Genomic DNA, 20,907 nt, shown 5'->3' with positions numbered 1-20,907 from the left:
GGCAGATGCTTAGTTGTCCATAGGTACTAAGTACAATTGCGATTATAAACCTGGGACAAACCTGAAATAATGAGCTTTGGAGCAGATTGACCTCAGCTAGTGTAAATAAGTTAGCAAAAGCTCTTACGTGGCTTGCTGTGCTTCAAACCATGACTCACAGGAGGAGGAGGAGGATGTTTTTCCAAGGTACCTGTCTACTGGAAGCTGTGTTCAAAGGATGGTACTGCAAAACTGGCAGAACTATATGGACGTGGCATATCCCCTCATTGTGTACTGGGACTGTCAGGTTCATTGGCCTTCCTCAGGCTATCAGAAGAAACAAAAGTGTGTTCATACAACCCCCACTTCCTCCAGCTGAAAGGCATACCTTGGCTTATAAGGGATGCATGCACAAATTCTCTCTGCCTGGCCCATGCTCCTGCCACTGCCGCCTTCCAGGGATTCATGTGCTGTTCGTTTGCTAATCCTTCCCAGGCAGCACAAGACCTGCTCCCGAGTGCTCACCATGCCTGTGAAGGGACATGGACAGCAGAGGCAGGCAGTGGTGTGGATGTGTGTGTGATAGTGCAGGATATGAGAAGGTGCCCCAGAGCATAGAGAACAAGTACTTTTTTTAACTCCTGAAGATGCTTTCTCGCAATCTTTCCCAGATACCTTTCAATTCCTTCTCTCCCCCCATCTTGCAAGCTTGTACTTCTTACTTTGCAGAAGAAAAAGTAAGTGTGGTTAATTTTAAGCCAGTGCAATCATTTAGGAGACCTGGAGGTAGAAAACCAGTTACTGTTTAACAGCCCTGATTTGAAATGTGTTCTGCCTGACCCCTCTACTGTAGTGAGCCAGAAGCAGCGCTTCCAAGAAGCCGGCTTTCTGGAAGGCTTTTTCACTGAATCATTTAAAGCCTAGGCTTCTTGTAAATGTTAATATCCTGCTGGCTCACTGGAATGCAGCTGCTGGATACAGCAAGTGTAGTACCTATGTGCGTGTTCGCAATCCAAAGCGAAACTTGGCAGGCAAGGTTCAAGCTGTAGTTTGGGATATCCTTGCTGAAGGTTCTGGCTAGGTGGCAAGTCGGCTGGAGGGCAGACCTGCTTTGGTGTTGTCTCACAAGACTGGAAGTCCCTCTGCCCTGAGCTACAGATACTGTTGGGCTAACAGCAGTGTCTTGTATCCCGTGTCGGGCTGTGCCCCGTAATGCAGAGCGGTGCCCAGTGCCTCGGCGCTGCTGTCGGTGTCAGCAGTGTGTGGGCAGGCTGGCTTCGCTCTCCCAGGCAAAGCGGTCAGGGTGCACCGGTGTGCCGAGCCTGCTTCACCCAGCCTTAGGTGGCTACCTGGAGAGTAGCGCCGAGGGGAATCTGGCCAAAGGATTTCCCCTTGCACCAGCAGGGCAAGGCAGCAGGCGACCTTCGTCATGCTGAAATCACAGCAATTGCAGGCTGACACCCTGCTCCTGCTGCAGCATTGCTATAGCAAAATGCAGGTTGGTGTGACTGTGTACGTACCTTTTCCGTTCCCTCGATGTCTGCAGATAAAAGCCTTTTTGAGTTAGCTGTGTGTATTGGTGGTACTACAAAGGCTTTGTCCACCTTAGTATCTGTGTGCTAATAGATGAGGCTTTTCTGCTTACCTTAGCAGTAAAGTATTTTTCAGGTGAGAATATATATTTTCTTCCAGCAATCTTCTAAACCACCTTCTTCATAATTTTATCTTCAGTGTGTTTTCTTACATGCCATCCAGTGCTTTAGCTTTTTGTAGCTTAAGGAAAACCTGCAGTTCTTGCCTTTAACCTGGAGACACATTGTCCTGTAGAATAAACATATTGCAAGTCCAGGATTATTTTTTTTAAAAAAAGCACAAATGTATTAAAAATAAAAAATAATAATTGAAGGGCTCTGTAAGAGGAGGACTGTGGGTGGTGGCAAGTGCTTTTCTCATTTGGGTGATAACCTAGTACCCCAGGGTAGTAACTAGAATAACTACTTTGACTACCAGATTTTCTTTTGCTTAGTGTGGTAAAATGCTCCCAAAGCTACACATAGTACGTGGTCTATTTATTTATGTTTGTGGTTAATATATTTACAGTAGCTCTAGCTAATACTCTGCAGTATGTATTAAAAAAAAAAAGAAAGACTAAGAGGCATAAGTATTCTACTTTGTTAGTGAATTTCTCTGAAGAATGAAGATAGATCACATAGTCTTTCTTGATTTAATATAAATGCAGATTAAGCAGTCAAATGTGTTATTTTTCCATAAACAATTTACAAACACAATGCAGTATGATTCTCAAATATCAGACTTTGTTAAAACAGACTTCTTTTTTTTATTCACTTTTGGGGATACATTTTGCACACCTTCTTTGAGATTAATCAATTTGAAATCATTGAGGACACCAACACTTTAGTATAGTGGCAGGTTTATTTATATAAATGGATACCAATTTTCATCAATTATGAAAATGAAACCCAAGTAAAAATTTTGGAAGTTTGTTAAAGTAAGTCTGCTTACTGTTCTGCAGAGTGTCAGTGTGCTAAACTCTAGCTACGCAGGTTTGGGGTTTTTTTTGGTAACGTAACTGAAACCAAACCAAGACCATCTTCTCACTTTCCCTGTGTTTCTCTTGTCTCCCTGTGTGTAATAAGTCACATACTTATTCTCTTACCAATTTATCCGTCACCTTTTCCATCCACATACACATTAGAAAAAAAATCGTGAGTCAGGACCCCAGTCATGAATCAATTAAAAAATAATAAATCATGAAATGGTAATATTTTGGAGTGTAAAACCCCGATAAAAGCATGTGTCATGGCTTTTCAGGTCTCTTTTGGGGTTGGGATTTTTTTTCAGTCATCATTTCTAGACTCTGCTGTCACAGATGGACAATGACAGAAAGGTAAGGTTATGAGATAATACCATGGTTCTCCTAGTTGAGGTTCAAAGTTTTGGTGTGAGTGTTAGAAACACTGTAATAGAGTTTATGTTAAGTACTGTTCTAAAATACTTTGATTTTTTTCTTTTCTCCAGGGTTTTTGGGAAAACCACACAAAACTCATAAGAGAGTATGGACCTGTTTGTGGGTAAGCTTAGTAGTGCCATCAGCTTTCTTCTTTTCTGGCTCTTGCTGTTTGGGTTTGTTGGGTGAGAGAGGAGAAAATGCCAAGATAAGATGTTCATCAAAATGCAGTGTGTGGTGTTTCAGCCTGGGGGACAGAGGTGGAGGTTGTTTGATTACATGCAGAAAGTAACCTTGGCTTATTTTAGTTCAGCATTTGGTGTTGGGCTTCATTATTGTCTTTCTAATTTTAATTATGCACATAAAAGTTTAGTCTTTTTCAGAACTGTACAAAGCTACCGGACTTCAATAATCTTTTTTCATCTGCATATTCTTTATACTTATGGTGAACAGTAGAAATAATAATTTATTATCTTAAAAAACCCCTCAGTTTATGTAATAGTATGAATTTGTCTTAGATGTTGATATCTATATTTACGCAAAATTCCTAAACTTAAAACACAATGAAGTACAGATTAGAAATGAGGCATTCCTCTCTCGGTAGCTCAACTGTGCTATCTTAGCAGTTTATTAGGAGTAAAGAGGGTTTAAGCAGTATATCCCTTCATACAAGCCCACATTTCTCTAAATGACATTTCTGTTCCAAGAACTACTTTTCAGTTGTCATAATTTTAAGTGGAAATGCAATTATTTCATGGTAGCTTCTATTGTTGTGGTCAGTTGGTATTTGTAGAACAACCATTATTTCAATATGTAAGTATCAAGCAATATCCACAAAGTACAATGTCAAATTTTTTTTGTTGTGTTCTGCAAGCAGTGTAAGATACTTGTAAGAGAGCATATATGAATGTGTGTGTGTGTGCATATTTGATCATAAATGATATAAATATGCTTTGTATGCTCTTCCAGCAAAAAACCTCTATCAGAAAGAAGTCAGATTCAGGCATATGAAGCAGTTGATGCTCCAGTCATAGCTGCCTTGTGGCATTTATGCTCAGCCCTAAGGACAAAGTCTGCAAGAAGTGATGGAAATAATGAATTCCAAGGGTTAGGTACTTGTCTAAGAGGAAATAATACAGTGCCTTGGATGGCCAGGAATGGGGAAAGATATCATTAACACTGGTGGCCAATTTGTATCTTGTGTAACAATGGAAAATGACGGAGGCTTATTATTTCCACGACCTTTGGTGTGATGCCCTTAAATGACAATAATGTTAGAACACTGGCATTTCATTCCTCAGTGTATTTCCCTGCTTATTAATACAATGCCTATTTTTTTTCTAAGCTGAATTTGAGACAACTTGCTATTTAGTCATCTGTCTGCTTACTCAGCCAGGCAGAAGCTATGTCATCAGAGAAAGAGATGTATAATTACAGTGTGTGAGAGGATAGATAGAAAGTTTCATTTTTCCAGTTTACCCACAATTCTTACAGAATGAAACCTCTGTGAGACTTGCATGGGCTGCAAAGCTGGATGATGGTCTAAGTGGTCAGCCAGGACAGTTCTGCCTCTTTGGGACCCTGTAGGTAGGAGGAGTGAGCAGAATGAGCATAACCATGTCCTATTTGTTGCATGCATTAAAAACTCAATGTGTGAGGGATCTAGTAGACTGGCGGAGAAAAAATGCTGCTTTCTGATGTCTCCCAGGAACACAAAGCTGGGGTCAAACATTGCTGTGCTTGAGGTAAGATTTATTTGTAGTTGAAGGAGGATGTTTTAAAACCTGGCTTGTGAGCTGCTGTTCAATAGGTGTAGTATGTGTCAGAGGGTATTTATCACAGTCCTGTCAACTAAAGAAATTCCTTCTCCTTCCTTATACAACTGTGTGATTCTTCCTGTGATTCTTTGAAATAGGTAGTGTGTTTATGTGTATGGTCCCAGCAAAGTATTGGATCTGGCAGTTAGAAGAAGATGTGGCGTTTTGCTTTTTCCAGATTGAAAACTGCTTTCCAATAAGCATAAAGAGCAATGATCTTTATTTCTACAGTGGTGAAGTGAGTTGAATACAAATCTTTGGAACTGAAGCCTTTTTTTCTTTCTAAGGTCACTTGAATAGTCTGAATGATACCATCACAACTGTTTTCTTTTGTATGTGAATTGGTTTCCTTGACAACAGGATGTCAAATCAACTTTTCAGCTTTAATCAAGTCAAAACAATATATCCCTTCCATTCCAGAAGGCCTCAAGTCGTAGAGAATTATTTCAAGTGAGGCTTTTGTAGGTCACAAAAGCTTTTTTTTCCCCTTCACTCCCATGTGCAGATCCAAAGGAGAGGTGATGGTATTACTCTTTTTATAGAGAGAGACAATGCAAATAGTCTTCAGTTGTGTTTGCGTGCTGTGAAAACTGTCTGTTTTCATACAGAGATGGCCCAAGATGGAGGCCAAGGCAGAAACAAACAGCTCTGCTTTGGCGTGAAAGCAGAGTTGCAGCATTTCTGTTCAACGGGGGAATCCAAGCCACCGATGTGACTTCTGAAGAGACCCAGCAACAGAGTGGTAGTCTTTGGTTCAGCTTCAGTTTGGAGCACCTTCCATAAAAATATCTCCTCTCAAATATGTGTGCTGGTTCTCTGTAACAAAAATTAAAAGTGAAAAATATGCTATTTGGAAAGCAATATACTGATACATGTTAAAATTTGCTTTGAATATTCTCCTTTTTGTAGTAAGAGTTTTGCAGGAAAGTAGTCCTGGTTTCTGTGGAAATTAGTGACTCCTGTCACTTACTTTGTGGATGAACTTTGATGTTTTGTTACTTTATTTTCACCCCCACCATATCCCACTGTTCCATTTCAATTGTAGGTTATGGTTACTGATCAGAAATAGGTGGAGAGAGCAGACAGAGAAATAAAGAGCTTCTGGGTTGAAGAGGGGAAATAAAGGGGGAGAATTTACTTTGTGGAATTAGAAAAGCAATTACTACAACATGAGCAGAGCTGCAGAGGCAGTGTGTTAATTTTACTTTATATATACAGTTCATATGCATTGACCCTCTACTATGATTGCATCATTATGACTTTATAGCACTGTAAGCATGTGTTGCTGATCTGGAGATGGAGAATAGCACCAAAATAAGTAATATACTCTTGGCCCAACGACATGCTATTGAAGGAACAGAAAATATGATACAGCCCCAAGCAGGCAGGTGATTGCCTCTGGGATGAATGAGAACCCATTCTGCCTCCAACAGTAGCAATGCATTTGGATAAGGGGAAGAGCGCAAGAGTTCATAACATAGACCTCACCACATATAATCAAACAGTAAGAACAGAAGATTAAAATTCAGCGCAATTTGTAGGGTGACACACTTTCTTCATGTCCTTTTGCATCTGAAACAGTTTGCAGCAGGTCAAACTCTATTCTTATTCTTCCTTCACTTCAACCTACTGTGAAAAGTCTGAACAACTATGTAGTAGAATAAGTGCTAAATAGGACGAGAACAAAATAAGGCAGAGACAAAGAGGTGGGTCTATGAGCAGCTAGAGGATGGAGTTTGTATTCAACCACTTCTAGAAAGCAGAAGACAATCTGAGTATTTGAGCTCAGGGTGGTCAGGCTGTGAACTGGCAAAGGGAGGCAACAAGCTCAAAATCTGCATTTTTAAACAGGAGGAGGAATTAATGAGAACATTCCTGACAAGAACCAGCTGTAAACCATTTCCAATCACAAATAAAACCACCAGCAGGAAACTGCATCTACCCATGCTGAGCCTCTGCTGGGCTCCAGCATAAGCAGACCAGGATCAGCACAGTACCACAGAAACCATCTCAAGGTACAGGCCCTCCTGAAGCATCTTGTGAACACACAGATGTGGATGGAGCTCCGTTTCTATATGAAGAGTATCTTGCTTGCCAGTGGGTTACTTCAGCATTTTTAAGACACAGAAAGCAACTTAAAACAGGACAGGCATTTTTTTTCTTAAGGTGTCTATGGGATTACTCAATTATTCCTGATCTGTGTATGGTGGGTGTTTTTTTTCCTTAAACATATCCTAATATTCCTTAAATGATTTCCTAATAAGCTACTACTGGAGCCAAGATCAAGCCTGGTCACTTAAGTGATTGGGTGGTTTAAAGGATTGGGATAGATTGTGGAGGCAGTCACTAACTTGAAACGTGTCCAGGGGTGAGTTGTGATTGTAAACCATGCTGGCAGCTGACAGCTTTTCAGAAGTCTATGCAGCCAGAGTTAGCTCTGTCCTAATGCTTGAATTCTCTTCTCACCAAAAAAGGTTGTTGCGGATGGCACTAGTTAGCATTTCTGCAGATGAGTCCATAATCAAACAGTTGTGAACAAGGCACAGGCTGTTCTCACTGCAGCTCCTGGCCACTGCACCAGGACCGAGGCGCACTGGATACTCATTGTGGAGGTCTGGGGCTTTCCCTTTCTGTGTACAGAAGGTGGATGTGCATTTCTGGGATCTGGGCCTCTAGAACTTTTCTCAAAGTCTGTCCTCCTCAAATACCTCAGAGCAAACCTATGGTGGATAGGGGCAGGATCTCCTCCTGCAGGTAACAGCTGATGTCTTCATCATGCAGTTAATTTACCCGAAGAAACAGTGTCTTTATTGCCATTTTAATTTAATTTTTTTTTTATCCCTCTGTGTTTCTAGCCTTATTCTGCTTTATACAGAAAGAGTAATCCCAGGACAAGTAATCTCATCTTTTTCTCTGAAGGCTCATGTAAAGAAATAATTTGTTTTATGAAACAATCTTATCCTGTTTGATTTCCTCTTTTGCACTGAGGGTCTAATGAACTTGCTACCTCTGCTGTGGTCCTTCATTTATTTTGGCATTTTAAAGAATTGACTTTTTATATTTCAGCTAGAGAATATCATACGTGGGCAAGGATGGGGGGAGGGAAGAAAACAGGCTTCCTCTTTTCTGATATATAGCTCTTCATAATCTCTGTTTCACATTTAACCTGATAAAGATTTTTGGTAGCCTTGCTTGCTTGGATTTTTGTTTTCTTACAGAGTGATACACATTTTTGGCCAGAGTCGAGTCTTTCATATTTCATCAAGATTTATTTTTTCTCACTGTGTTTCCTCATTTGTGTATTGTGATAAGTTCCTTTTGATTCTAAAGGATTGTTGATGATCGGCCCCAAAATTGCTATTGTGAATTAGTTACCTCTTTTTTCCTTTAAATACTTTTTACTTTAAATACCTGCAAACAGTACAGCAGAACCCTTAAACATGTGCCTAACTTTGAGCACCTGAGTAATCCCATTAAAGCCAATGGTATTACTCAATACGCTTCAAGTTAGGCAGAAGTTTATCTACCTTGCTGAATCAGGACCATAAAAGAAACAGTTGCATTTGTGCCTGAAAAATACTGTCTGCTGTTGGTACGCATAAACACCTAGGTTTATTGTAGCTGAAAGTTAATGGGAAGAAAAATATTTCTTCCCCCTCCCCACCCCTCTCGTTGACAGCACTTTGCATGTAGACAGCTATATTGCTGCTCTGTGCAATGTGCTAGCCATTCTCTCTGAAACGGAAAAAGATCATCTCAAAATTGATTGAACAGTAGGAGCATCTTAACATTGTTAAATTAAACTTTCAGACCCCTTCTTTCCTTGTTCTTTTAATTAACACTTTCAGAATTTGTTAATAGTAACCTATTTTTTAGAAGCTGTCTTGTAAAAAAGAGTGAAACTCAACAATAATCCTGGCAGAAATGTAGTGTCACAGTACAATGCCACATCTCCAAGTGACCCCACACACTTAAACATAATTAGGTATTGGTTATAGTTAGTTCCAATGATTAAATCAAGCTGCTGGAATGAGTCATGTGAGTTACTTATGGGTATATCATCACCAGTTTCTCCTCTTCTCGCTAGAGCTAATTGGTCTTAAAAACATAGCCTTTTATGGGACTGCTGCCTAAAGATTTACCCAAAAGGTGGCATACAACACTGTTCTGAGAATTGGAGTCTACTGTTATTGTTACAGTTGTAATCGTTTTTGTGGGCTGCCTGATCATTATGGAGTATTTTACGTTCTGTGTACAGAGACCTGTGGGATGCAGTTTATAGACAGAATTTATGGTAAATTAGTTGGCTAGTTTAATTCTGGAATGTTTCAAATGTACTTAGGTCTCTGGAACATTGCAAATTGATGCTTAGTGTACTAGTAATGTTGAAGATATTAATTAATGAGCTCGTCTTAGTCATGGACAAATCTTATATGTGGACTATGACACACACACACCCCCCCATGAGAAACATGCAAATTGAGCTTGTCTACTCTGTGATGGTGGTAAGTTTTTTACTGTAGCCTCTTTCTGTTCTGGTCAGGCCCAGGGACACTGTGTTCTAGGTATTCAGAGACAGAGACTCAAAGGCCTACTAAAATGTCACAGTCCCAGCCCTCAGAGCAGGCAAAGCCATTTGGATGGAAAAGTTTGATGTGAGTGGTAAACTCTTCCGCATGCAAAGATTTCAGTCTCTTCTCTGAGACTCCAGACATTGCCCTGGGGTGGCTGAGCTGCCGGCATGTGCTCACTGCTGCGCTTTTTCCAAGTTTCTTTCCTCCATCCATGACTGCCCCATGACTCTACTGCAGCTGTTCAAGCCAACGTAAGTCAAAGACCTGATGTAATCTTTTACACCTCTGGAAAGAGAGTGTGAAATCCAACCAAATGAGACACACATTTTATATGCTCTTGGCAAGGCAGCAAAGGACAGTGCTTGTCACCTGCACAGTGTCCCTGATGCTCGTTCCTGTATTCAACAGTATGTGCAAACTACTGTGGTTGCAGCTTCAGTGTGTTTGTGCAGAAGGAAATCTCCTGACTGGTATGGCTCCACTGAGATGGCTTTGGCCAGATGCAGAAGGGCTTCTGTGGGGTTGGCCAGAAATGTGTCAGCTCCTAAGACTGATAAGGGAAGAACAGAGCGGGCCTTTGTACCATATCTTAGCATCTGAAGAACCTGATTAAACCTTGGTCTGCTTCTGCATGTGCTGGTAGCAGCTGTAGCTAGGAGGAGGTTTCACTTTGCTTCTGAGGAGGTGTTTCTTTGTTCCCGTTTCCTTGCCTGTTGGTAGTGCAGCACTTAGCTGTTAAAACACAGTCCTTGTGAGCTCCAGGTTAAAATTATTTGAAAACTGAAATTTCTTTTGAAAACATGCTGCCTGAGGAGCGTTTTCCAGCTAATATACTGCACAGGTGACCTTTGATCTGTACTGCCTGCTTCTTAGCTAATTAATGCTTAAATTCATTATTTTAAAGGGCTTGGGATGAGACTGCTAAACAGATTGCCTCTTCTTACCATGTAACACTGTCATGATCAGCACCTGCATACCAGACTGTGTCATCCTAATTCAAGGCAGGGGGAGAAAATATTCAGAGTAACCCCACAGTTATAAAAGGTATTTTCCTAGACTTAATTTCACCTTGATCTGCCCCTCTTCACCATCTACCAAAGCCTGCATTTGTTAATCTTCTTAACAGGCTGTAAAGTCCACCTTGTAATTTTTCCCCCCTTTTCACCACTTGGGAAGAAGCAGGCTGAGGGCTTTTAAAAGCCTGAAAAATCTGAGGCATTGTTTCAGTATTCCAATCCTATTAGACAGTATGGGAAAACAGCAGTATTGTGGATTTTGCGGTGCATATTAAACACTTTCATTAGAATTTCCTGCAGCACTGAGAAGTATTGATGCAAACCTGAAGTGGATAAATACAATATGTAATGTTCAGTAGCTATTAATGGTCTCTGGTTTCACCCGCTATGTATCTGATTATGACCTGGTGTTCCCAGTGCCATGCATGGTAATTTTTAAATGAAGTTCCTGAATCATTTCCCCTACTCTGCACAGAGGGAGGAAAATACATCATCCCTCCCAACATGTGTGTGTGTCTGTGACCCCTTCCCTTTCTTGGCAGCCCTTGAAGCAGATGAACTTTAATGCTGTAACTCAGGAGCTCCTCCTGCTCTCCTTGGTTGCCTAGCATTTCACAGGAGTCAGGTTGCTGCCTCTCCAGGTGACTCCCTCCTGCCACTTTATTACCCTTCTTTGTGGCAGCCCAAAGAAATCTAGAAGCAGCTTGTGACTGCTTTCTGGTGTGCCATGAGAAACATCAAGCAAAAGGGATTCCCCACCCCCCCCCCCCCCCCCCCCCCAGTATGTCCCCCACTAGGGGCTGGAGAAGAAGGATGCAGAAAAGAAGCTGCAAATCAGTGGCCTGTTGCATGTCCCTGTTCTCTGCAAGCCCCAGCACAGGCTGAAGCATCCACGGCTCTGTCGCCTCCTCATGCTCATCTGCCAGGAGCTCCAGGATGCAGATGCTGGTTAGACCCTCTCTCCCCATGCCGGAGAGTACTCAGACAAGACTTTGTGGGGCCTCTGCACCTTAGGACACCAAAGCATTGCACAGGAATGAAATGGGAGTGTCTCTTAATTAGTTTCTTAGAAATAGCCATATTTTCCTCTTTGAGAATGACCACACTTTGTCAGGTATCTATGTAGGTTCTTTCCATCAGTTGCTGCCTGTTGTCCTTTGACAGTGCCACCACTTTGTTGGTCTGGACTTTGTTTTGTTTTTTCTTTTTACATTGACAGCCTTGCCTTGTAGGCTTTGCAATCATGCTTCTTGCTGTGACTTTTTTCTCCCCTAAATATTTGCTCTGGCTTCATTTTCTCTGTCTTAATTCTCTCCATCCTCTTTAGCTCTACGCTACCTTTCCTCCATGCTCTAATCTTTATTCTTTCCTGTTTTTCTTATCCATGTAGAACTGAAAACAGTAACATGACCTGACAATTTTTACGTCATTCCAAGGGTTTTATGTACTTCCATAAATCTCTTCATTACTTTTTTTATTGTTTTGTCATATATAGGTTTTAGTTTTTTCCTCTACCTTATTAGTCTGGGGATCAATTTTAGTGTACTATGTTTTATTAGTAGTAAGGGGAACAAAATACCTCCTTTTTCTTTGTTGGTTTGGCACCATCTTCAAATTACCCTTTTTCTCTGTTTGACTACCTCTCTGCATTCCCTGGAGAGTCTGCTTTATGTGACCTTCTGCTGGTACTGAACTGGGTATGATTTCATCAGGCAACAGGCAAAAGTGTACCCCACTACAGAGGAAGATGTTGTTTTCAGCTGTTATTCTATTTTTCTTTTTTTCTTCTAGTTTAGAGAGTGTGGAATGAGCTGAGCCACCATTATACTGGGGATTGTGAATCTTTCCTTCCATTAAATTTGGTGGCAAAACCTGAAGGCTTGTCTTGAAGGAGGATTTTAGTCATACTGATGAAATTGTACTGGAGTAATTAAACTGCTACAGTAAAGAAACAGCCTCCCATAGACAGACGCAGCAGTCCTGGAATGATACAAACTACATCAAGGAAAAAACTGACCATCTTCCCCAGCAATTGTTGTATCTTTAGGGGTCTGTTCCCATAGGAGTTTTTTCTAGTCCAACTTCATTAAGATTCAAATTATATCCTGTCCCAGAATCTCCTCTTTCCCCCATGTAAAGAAGCCTGAAAACAGTGGTCTGGACCTTCAAGCTGTTGTTTACTTCAGTGTAGCTCCATTAAAGGCATAGAACCATGACTATTTGAGGATCTTCACCCAGTGTTTTTAGATGTCTCTCATGTTGTATAACTTCGATTTTTGGATGATGGTGCCTATTGAATAAAATCAGGTTTTGTACAGCAAATTTTAAGACATATCCAGACATCTTAAAGTAGTTTACAGAAAAAGGAGTGAGTTGGGAGCAATGTTCTGACTCTGTAAGGGCTAGCTGTAGACATTTTATCACTCAGCAATAATCCAAGCTTTTCTGTCAATGTTGGAATCTATTTTATTGCAAAAGGATCTTGGCAAGGACACTGGGAATTGCTGCAGAGTCTTTCAAAGTGACATTATGAGAGGTTCTCAGTTCTTTGGGACCTTTTATTGCATGGAACATCTTATGATGTCCCTCGGTGTGAAGGGCCAAAGTCAAATGTTATCAAAGCAGCCTAACAATTTTATACATCTGCTTGCTGTCCATTTGGCCCAGTAGGAAATAAGCTGTGCATGGGGCAGGAGGAAGAGAAAGTAGGTCTACAAGTGCAGCACAGAGGCAAATGTTAAAATAGGTCAGATAATAACGTAATGTCACATGGAAAGGCATTAGTCATTAAATATTGCATTACTTTATATTAAAATATTTTAAACTCTGATTTTTGAGGCAGTGTATTGCAAAATGGTAAGATTAATACTTGAAGCTCCTAAACTTATTCTACTAGAGACCCAACTTTTTTCCTGCCTCAGTAGCATCTGATCTGCCTTTGCCCAATTACTAGCGGGACTGGATTTTTGTCAATAGTGAAGAACAGAATCAAGTTTGTGAAACTGCTGTATCTTTTTCTAATGTTCATTTCCTTAGCAAAACATTTAAATAAATACATAGTTTGTAAGCCTTCAAGTAGACCCTGATAGATACACCACTGTGTTTATACATACTCACAGGACTGTTCTGAGCGTTGTGTTCAGCATATTTCCCCATCCCATGCCTCTGTTGAGCTTGCCATTTTGAATATTGGATTTCTGCAGGCAGCTGTTTACATGCTTTGCACCAGATGGCACCCCCAAAATTCAGAGGCTGCCCCTGCCTGCCGCCTCCTGACGGAGGGGTCAAAGCAGCAGGTTGTGCTGAGGTTGGAGGACAAGCAGGTGTTGCTGGTAATGCTAAAACTGCCATGCAGGCAGTGTTGTATATTTAACTGCAAGGTCTCTGCTGGATTAAAAAGGCTTCAGGTTGAGGAGAGCATGATCAATAATTACAAATATTAAAAGTGGTCCCTTGTCTTGCTTTCCTACCTTTTCCCCCTTCCTTCTTTGCCTACAGGACACGAAGCAACTGAATCCCCCAGACGATTGCTCATGCATTTACATTTTCATTTGCTTGGTTTATAGCAAGATTGTTCCAGCTTTTGGGAGGGACAGCTATCAAAGACGTACAGGCACTGCCATTGTGTTTTATTGTTCCAGTCCATTTTTCCCTGTGAATGCAGGTGGGAGTTTTTCAGTGGGCTGGTTTTGTATTTTTGCTTTCTCTTTCTTCTAAGCATTTATAACCCTTTTATTGTCAGTCTTCAATCATTTTTGATAGATCAATATATTCAATGGTGGTTCATCCTCCAGTTGTGCTTGAGGTTTGGGTTTGTTTTTTGTTGGTTTTTTTTCTTTGTTTATAGGGGTTATGAATAGATTCAGTGGGTTGTATCTCTGCTATACCTCTGCAGTTGTGTGAGGATCAAGTCACTTCATCTTGCCCTAATATCTGTATATTTAGAAGCCATATGAAGTGGTTACATTGGTCTGCTTTCAAATCTACTTGTTTCCCCCTTTTTCTAGGTAGACTTTGAACAATTAAAAATCTAATTTTTGGTTCAGAAATGTTCTCCTCAGAAATCCTAAATATGACTGCTGGTGTTTCATGCATGCTCAGCCATTTGGAGGGATGGCTTTAGGAAACTGCTCCAGCAGAATCCAAAGATCCAGAGGGTTTGGGGAGTAACATAGCAAAGTAATGTTGGATGATAACTTTTACTGAGATGACTCAGAAATGAGAGAGGTCCACAGGAGTCCTGAGGTGTTTAGCCAAGCAGCTGTGACTGAGCTAAAGAGGAGAAATTCTTGAGTCTACATCTCACTTATGTCCCATGGCATCCAGATGCAGGCCCAGGACAGCTGTTTAATGCAGCTGTGAAGAGAGCTCAAACATGTGCAATGTGCACGTGGGGATCGGGTGCCAGGGTTGGTGTGATACACTGCACACTGGCTGGCCATCAGGAGGAGGAGGCGGGTGAACAGGACCTGCTGTTCCACAGTGAAAGAGTAAGTCTGTGGAAGAGGAGAGAGCTAGATACACTCTTCCATTTTCAGGGATTTGGGTTGTTTCAGGGTACAATGACGTATATGACATTTGTTATACAATCGCCCTCTTTTCCCCCTCAAAACAAAGAAAGCAGCAAAAGAAGCATGTTTGTTACAACTGATAGTATGTACAACGTGGTAAATGGAAAATAGGTCAACTAGGCGGTGCTCTTACTAATATTACTGTTTGAAACATGATCTGTGATTTATGACTGTGTATTAAATATTGGGGAAAATCCCTGAACCTGCATGGATTTCAGCAAGGTTTGATAATTTAAACCAGGTGAGCATGTTAGCTGTTTGTAGGTTGTTATCCCCATAGTTGCCTTGCCAGAGCCGTGTACATCCTGTTGTTCAGCATGCACATTTTTAGGCTGAAATAATTTGCTGTGTTATGAAAGTCATGACTCAACTACTTCTCAGCAGTGTGTTGTCCATTTGTAACAGAAGATTTTCCTGGAAGTCATTACTTTGGAGTGCCATTGTCAGCTGTACGCATCACTCCTGCTCCTCTTGTCCTTTGTGGTATAGATTTGCTTGTTGTTGTTAGGGAGGATGTTACCACTGATACACAAGCTATCGGGTTTTTCCATTTTCCTTCTCTTCTGTCTTTCTTGAATTGCAGATTCCTTTGTCTTCTGTGTGGTGCACTGAAAGAGGTTAGGAAATTTATCATGGTTATTTTTAATGGGTTTTTTAAGTCCGGCACGACACAGATTGAATTGATTCGGGAAAATTTCCTGGAGCTGCAGTGTTTTTTACTATTAAAATATTTTTTCATTGCAATTTTTCTGTAAGAAAATACATCTATTTTTTTCATTCTAGTTCTATAACAAAGCCCTGCTTTATAATGTTTCCACATGGTCAGATATTAGCCATTTCCCTAGATAATTTAGTTTGGTCATGTGTACAGCTAGCATTTTTATTGTAAAGAATTCTGCTAGTGGTTTCATGATAAATGTGTAAAGCATTGGGAAATTACTTTTACTGGGCTTAGTGTGCATTTAATAATACATTAACAAAATTAAATGGTTTTGTATGTAGATCTTAAGAATGTACAGAAAGTACACACTACCATAGGTATGCAAGGATTTTAAAAAATGAATCTTTCCTGTATGCATTTTGTATGCTGTAGCAAAAAAAAAAAGTACATTCCCAGAAGCTCAGTAGGTGGTTGCTATCCTTTTTTTTTTTTTTAATTTGTTTTGACTTATTTTTTTCAGACAGAGTAGGAAAAAAACCCCAAGTCCCAATGACTATTCCCCCCTCATGGCCAGTCTGGCAAACCTTTACTTGCCTGCATAAGGCTGTCCAGTGTTGGCTGAGGTCTGTGTTTTTGTTGCATGCAAACAGATGAATGGGTTACCCGTTGCTTCCCACTTACGAAACCCTGCTTTCATTTGCTTAAACTTCAGATATCTTCAGGCTGGTAGCCATGACCAGGTCCAAATGTCTTGTTTCTTATTCAACAAAATGGTGTATGTATGTATAGTAATGCAAAAGTTAATTTGGCTTGCTCATTTAATTGTTCTATGTTTATGATGCAGTATATTGAGTCCTAGCTATTATTGAGGAATTAAAATATTCTAATATTAAGACAGTACTATTTCATAAATGCATTGCATTAACATAAAAAGAACAAAGGAATAAAAAGAGATGGTGTGCCATATATTGTAACTCTCATTGATTTAAGATCAAAATGCCAGTAAGGAGGAGTAGACTGAAAGAAAATTATGTATATGTTTTTCAAACACATGGGAAAATAAAATATTGTATCGTCCACCACTGCTGATCGTATTTACAGGAGGCAGATGAGCTGTCTTGCCTGCGAAGAAATCAAAGATAAAGTACAGAATTAAAACAAACAGAAACAGCCTACTGATTTTGAATGCTTCTGTTCTGAACGCCTCTTTTGAAGATATGTATGAGGACAGGACTTTTCAGCAGACAGAGATACTCTGTGTTTTCTGAAAACCTTTTCTTTCCTTCAGGGCTAAAATGGCTAACCAAAAGTGGAGATGAGAAAAACTCCAGTCACACTTGAGTCCTGGCCATGATAAGTAAAGTATATATGAGATGAAGGTTCCAGAAATGCAGACTTATGGATGGCTTTTCTTTGTACCCTGCTGCCATGTCTAAGGGAGGAAAAATAATACAAACCTCAATTTTATCATGGTCAGAAACACTTTCTGAGAGGCAGAAGTCAGATTACACATGTTTTGTCTTAGTCATCTTGAAGTGTTCTTGCTTATATGAAGTTTAATGATGGGCATGTAACTAGTAACTTTATTACAGTCAACCTGGTTTATAGTTTGCTGTATCTTGCGATGTCTCAGTATCACAAATTGTATTTAAATCCTTTGACCTCCTTCCTGTTTAATTTTCTCCATATGGTTGCACATATGCTCTCCTCTTTCTCCCCTCTTCCCAGATTTTCCTGGGAGCCTGCACCATGACATGCACATGCTCTCTTGCTTTCTGGGACATGGAGGATCTGCCCTGGCTTCATGGCCACCCGTTTGGATGGGTCCCTCCTGCTTGGCTAGAAAGCAGCCCTGCACTGCATGCCCCTCTTCTGCGTGTTGCCTTGGCCATATTATTTGAGGTACCATCACAGTCCTATCATCATCTTCAAGTGTGTTGCTCTATCTCCATTTATCTTACATGAAATGGCTGTAGCGCTGCCAGGGTAATACTGCCTGTTGTTTTCCAGAAATCACTTACCCGTCTGTCAAGGGAAGCTGCTTAGAGCTTCTAACTAGAAATCAGGATATGCACTCAGCAGATCCCTCTTCCTCCCTTATGTGGACAAAAAAGGTGGGGAAAAAGCTCCTCTGGTTTAGCCTGAGCAACATTGGCCGTTTATCCTCCTCAGCCATCGTGTAGGCATTTATTATTTTTCATTGTGCTGATAAAAACAGGTAGTACTGTTGAATACAGATAGTAGACCGATACAAATCCATGCAAATGAACACTGTGTAGATGGTGGCAAGTAAATTTTGGAGACACCAAAAGTTTGCTGTCTCCCAGAAGTAGCCTTCCCTAGAAATAGTGATCTAGCCTTCTGGAAATAGCAACCTGATGTTTTTTCTCTCAGGGTATGCCAAAGGAGTACTTTGGTAGTGAATTAGGTGCAAAGAGCCTGAGATGAGACTATTCTCACACCGTGTCTCACAAGCCCGCGGAAAGGCCAGGCACAGAAATATGCTGAAACCCACAGGAAATGTCTGCTGCGCCGTCACATGAGGTCAGTCAGGCATACTGTGCTTTAACGAGCACAGACAAAACAAGCTTTGGTGAAAATGTCACAGTCTAAACATGGGTAACAAAACACAGACTATTACAGTCCAAGCCTAGTGGGAAATACCATGGGAAAAGATTTAGAAACCACCTATGAGCACTTTCAGCGTCGCCCAGTAGCAATATCCCCACACACCCAGGTGGGAGGAGCAACTGGTTTCTTATTAATACCACAGTACTTCTTGTTTCCAGTAGCATCCTCTAAAAGCAGTACCCTATTTACAGCTTTCATTTTGCATTAATGAAGTGGAATACTGATGTAGCTAATCAGTGCTAGCAGTATGATGCAAGCACGCAGAGTGGCGGTGGTAGCGGCAATCATCTTAGTCCAGTTGTCAGGATAAAAATAACCCCACCAGCCCTGGGAAAGCAGCAGCACCCCAGCTGCGGAGAAGCACAGCCTGGGACCCCATGGTTCTGCGCTGCCCTGACACCCAGCCTCTCCCACAGCCCACCTGGAGCAAGAAAAGAAATGATTGTTATCCCTGTCCATCAGTTTTGCTGCTTCTCTTCCCAGCCCCTGAACATGGGCATGAGTTTTTGTACATGCACTTGGATCCGGACTTAGATTTCCTCAGAAAACCAAATGGACACAGATTGCCAAATATGCTTGTGTAATTCAGAGATATTTCCCCCCCACCCCACCCCCTTCATTGTACTTTGTGAGCTTAATTTAATCCCTGTCATTCCTTATATGTGGGTAAATGTCATGTACTTCATTTCATGAATGAATTAACACAGCCATGCAGAGTCTGTATCTCCCACACTGCTCACTTGGAAGGGGGAAGGGATTAGTAAATGTGTGTGACACCCTCAAGTTGCTAAACCCCAGCTGGGTTTAGAGATGCCCAGAAATAGAGCTCGTTTGCACCCTGGTGTAAGGTTCTCAAAACACTACCAGCTCTGCACCTTGTAATGGCCCCAATCAGCCCTCCTTCTCCTTATTGTCAACAGCAAATATATTACTTTCATACCATGAGTTTGTTATTGCACCTGACAAGGGAGGAGCTCCTTTAAAAATAGCTGTGCTTTTGGTGGTGGGGAGAATATAAATAATCCCAGATTTTTTTTTCTCTTTTTGATACTTCCATAAGCGTGTCAGAAAGCAGAGGTCTTTTGGCAAGGTGCAAGTCTGAGATAGCACAGAGGTTCTTGGTATGTAGAAGATAGCATTTTTAATCCAAGCTATGTGGACGAAGAAGTAGATGCATGGCAATACAGAGCAGCGCAGAAAGCGTGCAAGTCTCGGCACCTTGTTACATGATATTTTTAATACAGGCAGGAATTAAATTAATAGTTCTATGTGCTTATTTTAAAGCTTTCATGACGTGAAAAGAAGTGTAATTCATCAAAAAAGGAAATGAGGAACAATTTATACTTAAATAGAAATCACTGCGGCCATGTCCTCTTTTTCATGAATTTACACAATGGGTTGGATTAGTCTCTGGCTGAGGTGTGTGTGTTGGCAGAGCTGTGCTTTGGAACTTTTCTTCATGCCTGAGACCGCTCAGTGCTACCAGGGCTTCATATCCATGTGCAGTAAGTTCCCCTGTTTCTAGGGTTTTTCTTAAGTGGTAGTGTGCATTTCTTGGTTCTTTAATCCGGAGATACTCAGCTTGTCAGTGCTTTATAAAAATAGTCTGGGAAGGCACCCTGCCAGCTAAAGTCACAGCCTGGGACACAGGAGAAGTGGCAGAGGAGTTAGCTCCCCAGTTTCCAGCAAACTTACCCCTGCCTGAAGAAAGCTGGTCTGGGATTTCCAGGTGTACGCAGCAGCTGAAGAGCTCTGTTCTTACAGGTTGTCAACAATAAAAAAATAAAGGTGATTGCTGATACTTCCGAGCTCCTCCATACCTGCCTGTCCCCCAGTCCCTTGGATGGAAAATGGAGGGAGTTTGTTTGTCTCCCCCCCAGTTTGCCAATCCCCGTTATTTCAATTGTAAGCTCCACAGGTCTAGAATAAACCTTCTACTTATGTATAACTCCTGCCAAATCAGGGCCTGCAGACCCTGGAAGCCTCTAGCTGCTAATGTAACACAAATAATAATGGGACTTACAGTAGCTGGTAAATTTTTGACCCCTCCTTTCCCTTCTTTTCAGCCCAAAGTAACCCTCTCTGTAGAGACTGCGTTTGGGCTTTGCATCAGCTCGTTGTGTATCGTTTAGTCCTACAGAGTCTGAATTGCCTGCAAGAGCTGGAAGGGGACAGTGCTCATGACAAATCAATTTGCTGACTTCTGAAATAATTAAGCAAGTAACGCTAGGCTTCAGTCCTATTTTGAACAAACACTGTGCTGTTCGATTTTGCGTTTCTCTGTCTGCAGTGAATAGGTGTCTCTAAACAAAAGAGGCTGAGTGATCAAGGAACTTTTTTGGAAGGAAACATCTCCTATGAAAATTAGCTTTCCCCCCTGTATCTCTGTGTCTTTGCATATCTTTCCTTTTTACCCCCTTTTTTTCCTGGTTCTTTGTTCTTCCCTGAGGAAGATAGAGATAATAAAATTTCCTATTTTCACTTAGCTTTCCAGATGATCTTTGTGTACTTTACCAGACTGCAGCATAGAAAACAAAGCCTTGTTTATTGCCTAACAGCATATATGTGTTTTATGATTAATGTGATGTGTTTGTAATACATGAGACTGATAATAGATAGGGAGATCAGTCTTCTGTGAATTGACAGTGGCATTATAAACAAGGTGAAAGGGTTGCAGGTGTTTCCCACAC

The 20,907-nt window shown here is 41.0% G+C and overlaps 1 protein-coding gene across 4 annotated transcripts in view; it reads left to right on the top strand.

Annotated features, from left to right (window-relative positions):
* Positions 1-20,907, top strand: part of TBXAS1 (thromboxane A synthase 1) — a 229,640-nt gene that overhangs the window by 77,118 nt on the left and 131,615 nt on the right. For 3 of the 4 annotated variants that reach the window (XM_037389194.1, XM_037389190.1, XM_037389192.1), the window contains one exon: positions 3,019-3,071. In XM_037389194.1, the coding sequence (XP_037245091.1) occupies positions 3,019-3,071 (53 nt within the window). Of the gene's footprint in view, positions 1-1,050; positions 1,478-3,018; positions 3,072-20,907 lie in introns of those variants that run through there. The other variant, XM_037389191.1, reaches the window with a different exon arrangement.

This window comes from Falco rusticolus, chromosome 5 (genome assembly GCF_015220075.1).
Source record: "Falco rusticolus isolate bFalRus1 chromosome 5, bFalRus1.pri, whole genome shotgun sequence".
NCBI classification, from domain to species: domain Eukaryota; kingdom Metazoa; phylum Chordata; class Aves; order Falconiformes; family Falconidae; genus Falco; species Falco rusticolus.
Note: the sequence above shows the minus strand (reverse complement) of the source record. Positions and strands in the feature narration are given on the sequence as shown.